The following is a 15,636-nucleotide window of genomic DNA, read 5'->3' on the forward strand; positions in this document are numbered from 1 at the left end:
ATTAGCTTCCATCTTCAATGCATTGTGGTGTGAAGATAGTTGATATAATTCCTATCTTCTTTATTCTGTTGAAGTATGTTTTGTGGTCCAGCATGTGGTCTATCTTGAAAGATGTTCCATATGTCCTGGAGAAGAATGTATATTTGGCTTTTTGGGGATGAAAAGTCCTGTATACATTTATTAGCCTTCTCTCTTCCATTTCTTCCTTCAGGGTCAGTACTTCCTTGCTGACTCTTACTCTCGTTGAGCTATCAAGAGGTGATAAGCACTGTTGAAGTCTCCAACTACTGTTGTGTTGCTACCAGTGTCCTCCTTGAAGTCTGTTAGCAGTTGTTTTAAGTATTTTGCTGAACCCTCATTGGGTGCATATATGTTCAGGAGTGTAATTTCTTCCTGAGGTACATATACCTTGATTATTAAAAAGTGGCCTGCACTGTCCCTTCTGATCTTTATCAGCATGAAATCCATGTTGTCGGATACTAGTTATGGCCACCCCAGCTTTTTGAGGCAGTTGTTTGCTTGAAGGATTGGTTTCCATCCTTTGACGTTGAGTATGTGTTTGCTCTGACTGTTTGAATATGTTTCTTGTAGGTAGCAGAATGTTGGATTCAGTTTTTGAATCCATTTTGCCACTCTGTGTCTCTTCATTGGTGCATTTAGGCCATTGATATTGAGAGAGATTATTGTCATGGGGTTTTGTGCCATCTTTCTATAAAGGTTTGTGGGGTTTGTCTTGTCTTACAGTAGTCCCTTTAGTCCTTCTTTTAAGGTTGGATTTGAGTCTGTGAAGTGCCTGAGCTGTTGTTTATCCATGAAATAGTATATAGTTCCTTCAAATCTGAATGAGAGTCTAGCTAGAAAAAGTATTCTTGGTAAGGTGTTCATTTCATTGTGTTTTTTCACTCTATCCCACCACTGTCTTCAGGATCAGATGGTTTCCTCTGATAAATGTGCTGTAAAAGTCTAAGGCATGCTCCTTTGTATGTAATTTCCTTCTTTCACCTTGCTGCTTGCAATATTGTGTCTCTATCTATGGTATTAATTGTTCTGATTATATGTCTTGGAATCTTTTTAGCTAGTATCCGTCAGCCTTTTCATTCCCAGTGGGTGCCTGCATTCTCCAGCTGTGGGAATTTCTCAGCAGTGATATCTTTAACTGTTACTACCTCATGTGGGTTGCCTCCCTGTCCTTCTGGTGCTCCGATGATTCTTATGTTGTTCCTCTTGAATTCATTCCTTATATCTCTTTCTTGCCCTTGAGCTATTTTAAGGTCCTTTTCCATCTTCTGTTGTATCTGCTATGCTTTCTGTAGTTCATCTCCAAGCTCACTGATTCTGTCTTCAGCTGTTGTCATTCTACTGTTGAGGGCACCCACTGAGTTTTTAATTTCATCTCTTGAATTTTTTACTAGTGACACTTCTGTTTATAGTTTTTTTATTTCTATTCTCATTTCTTCCTGCATTTTATTGGCTGTCCATACCACTGTTTCTTTCATATGAGGAAGACAGCCATATATTTTATATGTTTGTTCCACTGTTTCTTTGAGCTCATTGAACATCCTCATCATTTCATCTCGGAATTCTTTATCAGAGAGGTTGTGTATGTGGGTATTCCCTGTTGAGACTTCTGGGCTCTTTTCTCCATCCTCTCCTCAGGTGGAACCTGCACTTTTCCCCCATGTTACTGTTGTGGCATGGAGGTGGATCCCTCCAGTTCACCGTCAGTGTCCCCTTCTCACTACCAGGGAGGACTCTGGACAGGCGCGGTCAATGGTGGTCTCCTCTTTCCCCTTCAAAGATATTGCCTTCTCTTTGGTGCTCCCATGTGACGTACGGGGGGCCTCAAGTGCAGCTTCAGGGGATGTGTTTTTTTAGATTAGGTTTGTGCGATCCTTATGTTCACCATCATTTTGGTGAGTTTTGGGAGTATTTTGGTTGAGAGAGATGAGTGGACTCTTGGCCTAACGTGGTTGGGGTAGCCAGGCTGCCCTTGTAAGGGTTAGGTAATGGAGGCTGAGATAGGAGTCCAGTGCACTATGAAAGGGGAAACTAACTGGTGCCCCCTCTGCGTTGGTGTAGACCCTGGGTTGCATTTCGACTTCAGTGCACTTCTGAAACCAAAGTTATCCCATTTTGCCTGAGTGTTCCTTTGGGCAGCTTGGCCAAAGAGTCACCATCCAGGTCCCTGTCACTGCTTAATCACGACCCTGGGGGCTATTGGAAATTGAGATTTTTCACGTTCGAGTAGAATTTTTCTATAAAGCACAATTTGGTTTTGTCAGTCATGTTACTTAGATCAAAGTGTAGATTCGACCTCCAGTTTATATTCATTTCTTCTTTCAAACTGTGACTGTTCAAGACACTTTTATGAGAATATTAGACTCCTTCATTATAAGCAGATTGAAACACAGCAGTATATAATATAATTACTTACTTCTAGTAAATGCCTAATAAATGCATTAAATATTATTTAAGTCCATGCTTTCTAGATTAAATATAAAAATATTGGCCACTAGTTAGATTTTCTAAGTTGTAAATTGCTTTTTAAAATCTTGTAGCTTGAAGCTGAAAAATAATATTTTATTATTTAAAATATTTATGTGTTTAGTTTTGAATTTAAATTTTGAATTTTGAATTTTTCTTGCTGTTTGGGCCACACCTGGTGCTGTTCAGGGGTTACTCTTGGTTTTGCCTCCGGGGATCATTTCTAGTGGGTTGGAGCACGATAGGGGATGCTGGTGATTGAATCTGGGTCAGCTGGTTTGTAAGGCAAACGCCCTCCCCGTCATACTATCGCTCTAACCCCAAGAATCTTCATGTACTTAGATCTTTATGTAATTGTATCTTCAACTGCCTAAAAAGGATGTAATATGCTGGTTCAAGTGATTCTTTTATTATTATCTTTTTTCCCTCTATCTTCAATCTGTAGTTTCTGAAGGAACAATAAATACTTTGATTGGAAACCATAATAGCATGCTGCATATTTATCAGGATGTGACACTGAAATGGGCCTCTCAACTTCCTCATATTCCTGTCGCAGTAAGAGTGGGATCTTTACAGTAAGTGATTTAGTCTATTAAGTTTTCATTTTTTATTGTTTTTATATTTTTATTGTCCGTTGTATAATATGGTTACAAGAGTATTAGCTTATGACATTGATATACAAAGTTACCACACCCCAGCTCCGCAAAGGTGCCCACTGGTCTCCTATGTCCCCTCTGGTCCCCTCTGCTATACCCCCTTCCCTCTACTTTTCTCCTCTCTATTAATCAGTTTTATATTATAGCCAAGATTTATCACAGTATAGTCCTGTCTGTTCCCTTGTTTTGTTTCTGTCTATTGCATCAGATGTGTGAGATAATCTGATATTTGTTCTCTCTCTGACTTATTTTGCTTAACCTGATGCCTCTCTTAGAAGAGTGATTTGTGTTTTGAATGTAGCCATTCTCCCTGGTGTGAGATGATACCTCTTTGTTGTTTTGTTTGCCTTTCCCTGACAATAAATGATGAGTTGTGTGTCATTGCCCATCTGTGTGACTTCTTTGGGGGTAGCGTCTGCCCATCTCTCTCCCTGTTTTTAATTGGGTTGCTAAGTTTTTGTTGTTGAGCTTTATAAGTGATTTATATATCTTTAATATTAGCCCTTTATCTGGTAAATTGTTTGCAAATATTTTTTCCCATTCAGTAAGTTACCTTTTATTTTGACCTGTTTCTTTTGCCAGGAAACACGTTTCATATGATATAGTCCTATTTGTTTATTTTTGTCATTGCTATCTTTTCCACTGGAATCAAATCATTGAAGGTACTCCTGGGTTCATATCTTAGAAACTATAATCACTGTATCACTGTCATCCCATTGCTCATTGATTTGCTCGAGCAGACACCAGTAATGTCTCCATTGTGAGACTTGTTATTACTGTTTTTGGCATATCGAATACCCCCCGGGAGCTTGCCATGCTCTGCTGTGCGGGTGGGATACTCTTGGTAGCTTGCTGGGGTCTCCGAGAGGGATGGAGGAATTGAACCTAGGTCGGCTCTGTGCAAGGCAAATGCCCTACCCGCTGTGCTAAAATATATTGAGGATAACACATCTTCGAAAGAGGATTTTAGGGGTGTGAGTGATAGTATAGCAGGTAGGGTTCTTGCCTTGCACTCCACAAACTCAGGTCCAGCCCCTGCAGCCCTTCTGGTTCCTGGAGCCCAGGAGTAATTTCTGAGTGCAGAGCTATGAGTAGTCACTGAGCACTGCTGGCTGTACCTCCTAGCCCAAGGAAAGATTTTTGTCAAGAAACTTCCCTAAGAGTTTCATTAAACAAGTTGCAAGTACTTTTATTAAAAGTGACTGGTGATCTTGTAGTGTGAATACCAACAATAAAAATAACAAAATATAATATCTGCTGGAATTATATTTTGTTATAAACCTTAGTTAATACAATTAATCATTTATCTAGTAATGATTAGATCAGTTGGCTTTAGATCAATCACTAATGGCAATAGATTTTTAAAAATTATCTTTTTAAAAAGTAGTTGCTTTCTCATGTTTTATTAGCACACTTGCATATAATTAATATGGTATGCACCTTTACCCAAAGCTTATTTTGTATGAAGAAAAATTTCTTGAGATTGGCTTTTGCAGGTCCGCCAGATGGTCTTTTAAGTTCACCTGCCTTTTTCATCAATTTTACTTAGGAGGATTCAAAGCAGGAAAAACATCTTGCCAGCAGGGCAGGGTCGAGTATTTCACTTCTGGGAGAGTAATTCTCGAAGGAGTCCCTGTTCCCTTCCAAGAACTGTTCTCTTTACCTTGCCCCTTTCGCCTGCAGCGGGAGAGGGTGAGAGCCTGGCTGGGGCCAGCAGGTGCAGCCCACCTTGGCCCACAATCTCACAGCCCCTCCGGAATCAGGACCTCCACGTAATAAGGAACTCACTCTCTGTTGTGGGGGTGTGGGAGAGTGCCACATAAGATCTTTTTTGAGGGCAAGAGTATTTCAACTTGTATTATTTATAAGGCATGGGCCTATTTCAAGTCACTCTACATAGGGAAGCTCAACGACATGGCTTCTTCTCAGGTATTTATGATGAATCCATCAGTTTGGCCCAGATGCAGCTTTTAAATCTGGTTCAATATGCATTTTGGTTCAATAGTACAAAATTAAAATAAGTAACAAACCAAATTTCCATATAGTATGTACCAAATCTTCCTCCTCCTTCTCCTCCCCCTCCTCCTCCCCCTTCCTCTCCCCCCCTCCTCCTCCTTCTCCCTCTCCTTTCAGACACTGTGCCTTTCAGTACTGTTATCATGCACATCTCTTGACCTCCTTTTAGCACTCATTGTTTGTCCAGAGTGGTCATTTCCCACCTGTCATTGTCATAATGGCCCCTTCTCTGTCCTAACTGCTTTCCCCTTCCCCTTTGTGGCTTTCTACAGTGGATCAGTCCTCCTGGCCTTCATTTCTACTGCCCTTGGGCATTATTCATGTAATTTTTTTTAATATCCTGCAAATAAATGCAGTCATCCTATGTTTGTCCCTTCTTTCTCTGACTTTCATGACACTCTCCATGTCCATTTATGTATAAGCAAATTTCATGATTTCTATTTTCCTAACGGCTGCATAATGTTCCACTGTGTAGATGAACCAAAGTTTCTTTATCCATTCATCTTTTCTTGGCACTTGGGTTATTTCCAGATTCTGGCTGTTGTGAAGAGTTCTGCAGTGAACATAGGGGTGCAGATTGCTTTTCTGCATTGTGTTTTTGGGGCCCTAAGGTACGTTCCTGGGAGTGGTATTGCTGGATGGTATGGAAGCCAATTTCTAGTTCTTTTGAGTAATGTCCATACTGTTTTCCAGAAAGGCTGAACCATTCACAATCCCACCAGCAGTGAATGAGGGTCCCTTTTTCTTTGCATCCACGCTAGCACTGGTTGTTCTTTTGATGTGTGCCGGTCTCCGTGGTGTGAAATGATGTGTCATTGTTTTGATTTGTAACACCCTGTTAGTGACATCAAGCACTTTTTCATGTGGCTTTTGACCATTTGTATTTTTTCTTTTTTTTAAAAATTTTTATTTTATCACCATGTGGAAAGTTACAAAGTTCTCAGGTTTATGTCTATCCCCAGTATACCCTTCGCCCCCGCCCCCCCACCCCCAACTGTATAACTGATGAATTTCACTTCATTTTCTCTTTACCTTGATTACGTCCCGTATTTCAACACAAAATTCACTATTGTTGTTGGAGTTTTCCCCCAAGAAAGACAGCCCTACTAAGAAAGCATTTGATAATTAGTTTTCCATTAAAAGATTGTATGTTTTCGGTTTTTAGACGAGGCTGCACGGTTCAGATGTATCCCAGTCCTGGATCCAGGAGCCGTGTTAGTTGTTGCTCAGTGTCGCCGGGGCTCCATCTGGAGAAGTTGTGCTGGCTGTACCTCCTCCATCTGGATCCCCGGTGTAGCTGGCCTGGTTTCGGGTTCGGAGCATTTCTCTGGCCGTGTTGCTCACCAGAATGCCTGGCCTCTTCTCTGTTGAATGTGGCAAGATGGCGCCGAGGGTGGGTCGAGGGCGTGACTTCCGGCGGCCGAGACCACTTGGAGGCTGGGCTGGCGCTGCCCCACTCCAGTGCCCCCCCATGGCTCGGATGTGTCCCAGTCCCGCCGTGTTAGTTGCTGCTCAGTGTCGCTGGTGTATTTTTTCTTTGAGGAACTTTATTTCTTACTATTTTTTTGAAGATTAATTAAATGCAAATTGCCTTTAGTATTTTCTATTGTTAAATATAGCATTATAGTCTGATTATTCATTGGAAGATTTTATTTATTTATTTAAATTAGCTTTTGGGCCACCTCAGCATTGCTCGTGGCTTATTTCTAACGCTGTACTCAGGGATCACTCCTGGCGGGCTCAGGAGACCATATGGGTGCATGGACTGAACCCAGGTCAGCCTTGTGCAAAAGAAAAATACTACAAACCTGCTGTATTATTGCTCTGGCCCCTCAGTAGGAGATTTTTTTTTAATGTTTTTACATACTTTAGTATAAAGACATGATTAGACTGAAAGAATTTTATGGTGATGTTAAACAATTTAAAAGCAATTATTACTAAGTTGCATATGTACGAGTTACTAGTTGAAATTAGATGTAATGGAATAATTTTGCTTCTCCTTGTTTTTTGTTTTTAGGGTTAACTTTTATGGTAGAAGCTTTTGTAATGGAATACGCTTACTTATAAAGGAAACTGCTGCTATTCTAATGTTTCTTTTAACTGAATGAGAATATTGGATTTAGATCAAGTTGATGCAGTTATATTTAATGACAGCATTTTGCTCTAAAACTCAGATGCATTATTTCCTACTCCACCTACTTGGCAGTTGTAGTGCTTGCTACCTCGTTAATTATAGCCATTATAAATTTGTCTGTATTTCCTTCAGCTCAATTATGTAAGTTTTGGTGGGTTCCGCTCAGGGAATGTAAAGTACAGGTTGGAATCATAAGAGATTGACTGTAAGAATGCTTTGAGTTCTTCACTATTATTATTTCCCTCTCTTTTTGCACCCCGTAGCTATGGGGGCCTGGCCAAGCAGCTTACTTTGCTGTGGCCCGTTTCCCAGATGGCAAGTAAAGGCCATCATTTATCATAATGATAGTCTCTAGCAGTATCAATGAAAGGAGCCTAAAACTGAAGGTCGACATCAGTGAACATTTGAAACGGCAAGAGCTCTCCAAGCTGCTGGCAGCCACAGTCATAGTGATGGAGTTTTCTTGCAACTCACTCGTTGGCAGGTGGAGGGTCCTCCCAAGGGTCCTCTGACAGCCCTTGGCCTGCTGGACTGAAAAGCCATGCTAGGGCTTCGCTGTTGCAGCTCTGCCCAGGCGCAGTGCTGCTGGGGGCCGCCAGGGGTGCCTCCAGCGTCATGCCTGGTGAGATACGAGATACTTCGTGCCAGCGGTCTAGCCTGGGCCCTTGTACATTCAAATCATGTGCTGCCGACTCCTGATCCATGTTCCTGGACTCAGGTGCTCACATTTGAGCTAGTTTGGTGCCTGCATTTTCTTTCTGAGCTATATCACTGTAGCAACTTCTTTTTAAAATTGAGGGGAGCACACCTGGCTGTGCTCAGGGATCACTCCTGGTGGGGCTCGTAGAATGGCAAGTGGCACTGGGGTCCTCTGCTTGGTTGCACGCAGAGCAGTGCTTGAACTCTGTGCTATCTCTCTGGCCCTACAATAACTTTGTTTTTGGCTATTATTGATAGGATGTTCCCTCCCACTCCTTTTCTGAATCTTTATATTTTTCTACAAATTTTACCTGAATCACATAAATAAATCTTTCTCCCCTTTCACCCTGGTCACCTTCTTGTCAGACACTATAATTTTCTTTTGTTGACATCTGCTGGTTGATCTTCCTGACTCCTCAACTGGGTCAGCCACTCTTTTGATGTCAAGTTTCTCCTACATTCGTGCATTGATGTCATCAGCCTACAGTTGAACAGACCGTGTACACTGTTACTCCATGGAAATCACTGTGATCTCTGGATGTCTGGGGAGAAGTGGCTAGAAAGACCTTAAAGGATCTTTTAGCTGAAAGATCTTTTTTAAAAAATTGAGACCTCAATCAATCCAGGTTTGATCCTTGGCACCCTATCTGGTCCCCCGAGACTGCCAGAGTGATCTCTGTGTGGACACTGAGGAGTAAGCTCTGAGCACTGCCTGGTATGCCCCAAATACAAAAAACAAATTAAAAAATTGAGGAAAAAACCCGAAATAACTCAAAACCCGGGAGATGGTGCTTTTTCATAGAATAAAGTTTTTATTTTAGTATAAAACAATCATTCCTTTAAATATTGGTTCTACACTACTCTTCCATTTTCTTGATAAGTATTATTATTATAAATGTTAGCTCTGCATTGTTTTATAACCTAGCAACTCCTCTTATTTGTATATATTTTTTTCTATTTCAATTTGTGTAATTTTTTGTTTTACTCTCTACCATGTTTTCTACTTATTTATTTATTTGTCATTGCTTCGGTATTACTTTATTCCTATAGTTTTTCCTTGATCTTTTCAAACAAAGAAATATGTTTTCAAATTAAGAAAAATGTTTTCATTATTCATTGGTCCAATGGAAACTGTCAGATTTGTATTCTTGGGGAATTATTCTTGCTCTGGGTATGTTCTGCTTTTTATTTATGTTCTTGTTTCCCTCATTATCACTTCACTTTGTTTTATTTGCATCTTTATGCCTAGGTTCTCTGTTAATTACCAGTTGCTGCTCATTTTAACCTTGATGGTAGCACTTAAAAAATTTTTTTTAAAAGTTTTTATTTTATTGAATCACTTTTCATTAATTTAAAAAAATTACAAAGCTTTCAGGTTTAAGTCTCAGTCATATACTGATTAAACCCCCATCCCTTCATCAGTGCATATGTTCCACCACCCAGAACCCCAATATACCCCCCTCCCACCCGCCCCCCACCTAAGTAGCTAGTGATCTTCACTTTATTCTCTCTATACTTTGAATACATTCAGTATTTCAATAGAGAACTCACTATTATTGTTTGGAATTTCCCCCCAACAATCAGGTCTGTTGAAAAGGCATCATTTAATAATTTCTTTTCATTGCTGAGAGTGAAGACTCTGAGTTCGAGGCCTCGCGGTTTTGGGTTTCTGATATTTGATATATTCTGATATATTCTGATAAGATAATAGTCTCTAGGAGCAGAGGGTCCGTTTCTCCCGCCGCAGCTCCAGATCTTATCTGGGTGGAAGGTGTGCCGGTAACACCCCCCCCTCCCAGGACCACCTACAGGCTACGTCACTAAAAAGTCCTACCTCTGGGTTGGGGGTCTTAGAGGGTGGCTCTTGCCATGTGGATGCTGCCGCCACCATTTTTTGCTCAGGAAAACAGTGCGTAGAGGGAAAGTCCCTCCTGGGAGGCACGAGGTTGTAGCTCAGCTCACGGTCTAGATGCATTTCTGCAAGAAGCCGCTCTGGGTGCCAAAATGGGTTAGAAGACCTCTCGATCATAGTCTTTAAGAGCAGAGGGTCCGTTTCTCGCACCGCAACTCCAGATCTTATCTTGGTGGTAGCACTTTGCTGATGTGGGAATTTTTAGGAGAGAGAGAGTGTTATGTTTGGATCACCTTTTCTGCGTTCATTTTCACTTTTAGTCTGGATCTCATCTCTTCTGTTTCCAGGGCTTAAGAGAATAGTATGTCTAAAGGAAGTTCTATTTTATCCCCAATTGCACACCCTTGACTTAAGAATCAGTGGGTGCTGCTTGTTCTCTGGTGTTCATTGGCTAGGAAGCTAACTGACCGTCTAGATGAATTTTTCACTTTCCTGGTGAGTTTTGGATGTTACATCTGCCTGCCACCTGTGGCCTTAGATTTCATTCCTCTAGCCTAGGACCTGATCACTTATTCCATGTGAGGTCGGAGATGCATGCACAGCTCTTGGAGCCTTACCAGAGACTGATCCATTTTGGCAGAAGAACAAGTGTCTTGGTTTGTTCATGTTAGTTGTTTCCTCATTAACATTTTGGGGGGAGGGTTTTTGTAGCTGTTACTGAGGAGGTTTTTCTTTTTGTGGTGTTTGTTTCTGGTTACTTTGAGGCATTTTGGACATCTGGTTACTTTTGGGTCATCTTTAGAATCAAGTTTTTTAAATTTATTTATTTATATATTTTTTTACTAAGAAAATGATGGCTGGAGGAATCAGTCAGGATGTGAGATGTGTGCCGAAAGTAGATGATGGACCAAACATGATGACCTCTCAGTATTTGTGTTGCAAGCCATGATGCCCAAAATTAGAGAGAGAGTATGGGGAATATTGTCACTGGGGAATGTGCACTGGTGGAGGGATGGGTGTTTGATCATTGTGTGATTGTAATCCAAACATGAAAGCTTGTAACTATCTCACGGTGATTCAATAAAAATAAAACATTTTTAAAAAGTTTTTATTTATTTATTGGGCTGAAGCAATAGCGCTGCAGGTACTGTGTTTGCCTTGCACATGGCTGACCCAGGTTCGATTCCTCTTCCACTCTCGGAGAGCCTGGCAAGCTACTGACAGTATCCCGTCTGCATGGCAGAGCCTGGTAAGCTCCCTGTGACGTATTTGATATGCCAAAAACAGTAACAACAAGTCTCACAATGGAGATGTTACTGGTACCTGCTCGAGCAAATTGATGAACAACAGAATGACAGTGATGGTGACAGTGATTTACTTATTGTCAATTGATGTTTGTTTTTATAGGTTCAAGATCTGTGGACAACTTGATTAAGATTAAGGAAGAAAACTAAAACCTATTTCTACCTCTGTTCAGATGGTTGTCTATGAAAGGGTTTGAGTGAAACTCAAGCTTAAACTGCCTTAATTTTTTCCATCTGCCTGAGAGCCTAAATTGTTTTACATTCTAAATTTGCAAATTATGGATTTAATATACTTTCTTTATGCTCCCTTATCTCCCCTTCCCAGTGATCCTGTACCTACTTTTGTCTTTTTAGCTTCACCATGGCTATTTTAATTAGCTGTTGTAGAGCTTACAATAAAGCAGTTGACTTATCAGAGTAAACATTTCTGAAGAGGCGTAGGATCATGATATTGAATTGCAGGGACAAATTGATAGAGGAATTAAATTGAATATTCCAAATTTAAGAATACAGCTGAAGAAATTGACTTCCCCCCTTTTTTTTAAATTTAAAAATAATTTCTGTTAAAGCTAGACAGAGTAATTTTGTGTGTGTGAGTGTGTGTGTGTGTGTGTGTGTGTGTGTGTGTAAAATAAAATGTCGACCTTTTAAGAAAGATACAGATCATTCATGGTATCTAAGCCCTTAGTTTTGTAGACAAATATTCGTTTCCAGTAATTGGACTTACCACTTTCCTCCTCATGTAGCTAATATATTACTATAAGCAGTATTTATTATAGCTAAATTCTAGTTCAGTGAAATGATTTTCATAAGTTGATAAAATTTGACATGGAAGGTTTGATATCAATGTGATTATTTTCTTAACTTCCCTTTCCCTTCATATTATAGTATTTATGCTCTTTTCATGATTTTTGAAGGCTTATTTTTTTTTAATGTAGTAACACTGCTACTTATTCAGCCACTGATTAAGCTGATCGAATTGGGCATGAACTCCACATTATTTTTTTTTTTAATTTATTTATTTTTAATTAGAGAATCACCGTGAGGGTACAGTTACAGATTTATACACTTTTGTGCTTATACTTCCCTCATACAAAGTTCGGGAACCCATCCCTTCACCAGTGCCCATTCTCCACCACCCGTAAACCCGGCGTCCCTCCCACCCTCCCCAATCCCATCTCCCCCCCACCCCACCCTGCCATTGTGGCAGGGCATTCCCTTCTGTTCTCTCTCTCTAATTAGCTGTTGTGGTTTGCAATAAAGGTGTTGAGTGGCCGCTGTGCTCAGTCTCTAGCCCTCATTCAGCCCGCAACTCCCTTCCCCCACATGGCCTTTGACTACAATGTAGTTGGTGATCGCTTCTCTGAGTTGACCTTTCCCCGGAACGTGAGGTCAGCCTCGAAGCCATGGAGTCAACCTCCTGGTACTTATTTCTACAGTTCTTGGGTGATAGTCTCCCACTCTATTATTCTATATACCATAGATGAGTGCAATCTTTCTATGTCTGTCTCTCTCTTTCTGACTCATTTCACTCAGCATGAAACTTTTCATGCCCATCCACTTAACTACAAAATTCTTGACCTCCTTTTTTCTAACAGCTGCATAGTATTCCATTGTATAGATGTACCAAAGTTTCCTCAACCAGTCATCCGTTCTGGGGCATTCGGGTTTTTTCCAGATTCTGGCTATTGTAAACAGTGCTGCGATGAACATACATGTGCAGATGTTGTTTCGATTGTACTTTTTTGCCTCTCTGGGATATATTCCCAGCAGTGGTATTGCTGGGTCAAATGGGAATTCAATATCTAATTTTTTGAGAATCGTCCAAATTGTTTTCCAGAAGGGCTGAACCAGTCGGCATTCCCACCAGCAGTGAAGAAGGGTCCCTTTCTCCCCACATCCTCTCCAACAGCGGTTGCTTTTGTTCTTTTGGATGTGTGCTAGTCTCTGCTCCACATTATTTTTAAAAAAAATTTTATAAGTTAGTTCACAACGTTTGATTACATTCAATATTCAAACACCAATCCCACCACCATTACACCTTCCCACCACCAAATTCAGGATGTTTCCATCCCAAGCCCCAATCCCTGTCCCAAAAAGCAACTGAAATAGTATATTTTGTGCTGTCTGTTATGAAGAACTGCTGAACATGTTTACAAAAAAATGTTCACATAGGAAACAGTGTGAAGATTGTTCTATTTTGGCAGGAACCATTAAGACATCCTGTAGGATATCACTAACGTTGTTAAAGTTTGGATGATGTGAGTTTTGGTATATATCTGAAAATATGTATATATGCATATATATATATTTCCCTCTATGATTTGTTGCCTACCACCTGAACCCCATCAAGTATGGCGTGCTAATTATGGAGAATGGGTAGGGAATGTTTTATGATGTGTCGAGTGGCTACAAAAGGGGCCATGTGGTCCAAGAAAATGTTTACTCATATGTGAGCCCGAGCACATGGGGAATGGCAGTTGACACTTGAGTGTGGTGGCAGTTGGATTGTGGGGGTTTTTGGCTGCCTGGGCTGGGTCCCTTGAAGCGGGGATGTCTCTCACCCGACCCCTCTGGGGCGCCCATGTGAAATAGTCTGGTGCAGAGTCTGGTGGCATGGTTATGGGGGCCTCATGTTGTGCTCCCTTTCGGGAGAAGCAGCCGTGGGATCTGGACATTGGCCGATGATGAGATTATCTGGTGCCAGCAGAAGATGGTTTATGGGTGTGACCCCTGGATCACCAGAGTCTGGGAAAAGCTGGCAGAGGATCTCTGCTCCTGGTCCCATTGAGCCCAGAGTCCAAGGTCACAAAGTTCCACATTACCTGGATTCCTTAAGACTTCACTCATGCGTGAGGATTGGCCTGAGCAAATGGGGAGCGGCCTTGAGTGTGGCCGCGGTTGAGTTGTGGAGGTTTTTGGCTGCTGGGGCTGGGTCCCTTGTGGCAGGCAGGGCTCTCACCTGTCCCCCTCTGGGGCGCCCCATGTGAAACAGCCTGCCATGGAGTCCAGTGGCACAGTTATGGGGGCCTCATGTTACTCTCCCTTTCAGGAGAAACAGCCTTGTGATCTGGATGGTGGCTGATCTGCACATGACTTTTAAAAAAATTTTATTCTGAATGTTAATTTTATTTTATTATTTTGTTATTATTTCTCCCCCCCCCCTTTTTTTGATTCATCATGAGATACAGTTACAAAGCTTTCATGTTTGAGCTTCAGTCATACAATCATCAAACACCCGTGCCTTCACCAATGCACATTTTCCACCACCAAAATCCCCGGTATTGCCACCCCCCTGCCGAGTTCCAACCCTTCCCCTGCCTATGTAGAGCTTGTGTAGCTGACCCGGAGGTGGTTTGTGGGTGTGTCTCCCACATACCTAACTTTTGGCCGTTTAATTTCTTGGTAAACTTGGTCCCAAGTTGTTGGGATCTGGCCTAAGGCACAGCAGCAATTTTGGGCTATCAGAAAGGCTGAAGGCACCATCAGGCTGCTGATGTACTCTCCCCAAATTACAGGTTGATTTGATGGCGGCACCATATCCCCAGAACACTTATGTTTTTTTAAACTTATTTTTGCTGTAACTCATGCTTTTGGTATTGTAATTAAATTTAAGTTAATTTAGCTCATTTTTCTGTGCTTTAATTTATGTGTGTAAATGCTGTTTTCATTATTTTTTTCCCTGAGTGATTCAGATCCCTTTTTGTGGGGTATGTGGACCCACACCTGGTGATTCTCAGGGCTTACTCCTAGCTCTGTGCTCAGGGGTCACTCTTGGCAGTGCTTAGGGGAGCATGTGGGATTCTGAAGATCCAACCTAGGTCAGCTGCCTGTATGAACTGTCTTTACCTGCTGTACTATCACTCCAACCCCCCTCATTTTATTTTTTTATGTAATAATGTAAAACACAGCGTCTTCTATTCTCATGAAAACTTTTAAAGTAATTATAGTTCCAGATTCTTTGATTTTGTTTTATTCCTTAATAAATCTGCTTAATTTGACTGCCAGAGGTTTTAGCAACACTCTATAGCCAAGGATAAGGAGTTGCAATTAGAATGCTAGTTGGTTTTTTCTGTTTTAGAAATTAAATGCTTTAATAGGAAAATTATTATTACTACGCATTTCCATGGAAATCTATTATTATTGAGGCTGTGAATTTCTTTTAAAATGAAGGTTCTGGGGCTGAAGGGATAGACAGCAAGGTAAAGTGCTTCTCTCCACACTGCTGACCCTGCTTCAATCCCTATGACCCTGCATGATCCCTGAGCACAGAGTTAGGAGTAGCCCCTGAACACCCCTGTGTATAGCCTAACTCCCCTACCCTCACCCTGATAATATAAGTATAAATGAAAAAGAATTGTATTTTGTTTTATTAATATAAAGTAAAAATATGACGATGTTCATTATCTGTTTTATGAAACATTTAAAACCATAGAGAAAAATCTATACTAATTTAAAGTAAAGGTGTTATTTCTCCCCCCCCCCGGAATT

General features: G+C 41.0%; 1 protein-coding gene across 1 annotated transcript in view; it reads left to right on the top strand.

Annotated features, from left to right (window-relative positions):
• The window catches only part of BBS9 (Bardet-Biedl syndrome 9), a 546,484-nt gene that overhangs the window by 160,361 nt on the left and 370,487 nt on the right, over positions 1–15,636 (top strand). The window contains exon 9 of the mRNA XM_055119377.1: positions 2,930–3,059. Within this exon, the coding sequence (XP_054975352.1) occupies positions 2,930–3,059 (130 nt within the window). The remainder of the gene's footprint in view (positions 1–2,929; positions 3,060–15,636) is intronic.

The sequence above is a fragment of the Sorex araneus genome, chromosome 1 (assembly GCF_027595985.1).
Source record: "Sorex araneus isolate mSorAra2 chromosome 1, mSorAra2.pri, whole genome shotgun sequence".
In the NCBI taxonomy this organism is placed as follows: Eukaryota; Metazoa; Chordata; class Mammalia; order Eulipotyphla; family Soricidae; genus Sorex; species Sorex araneus.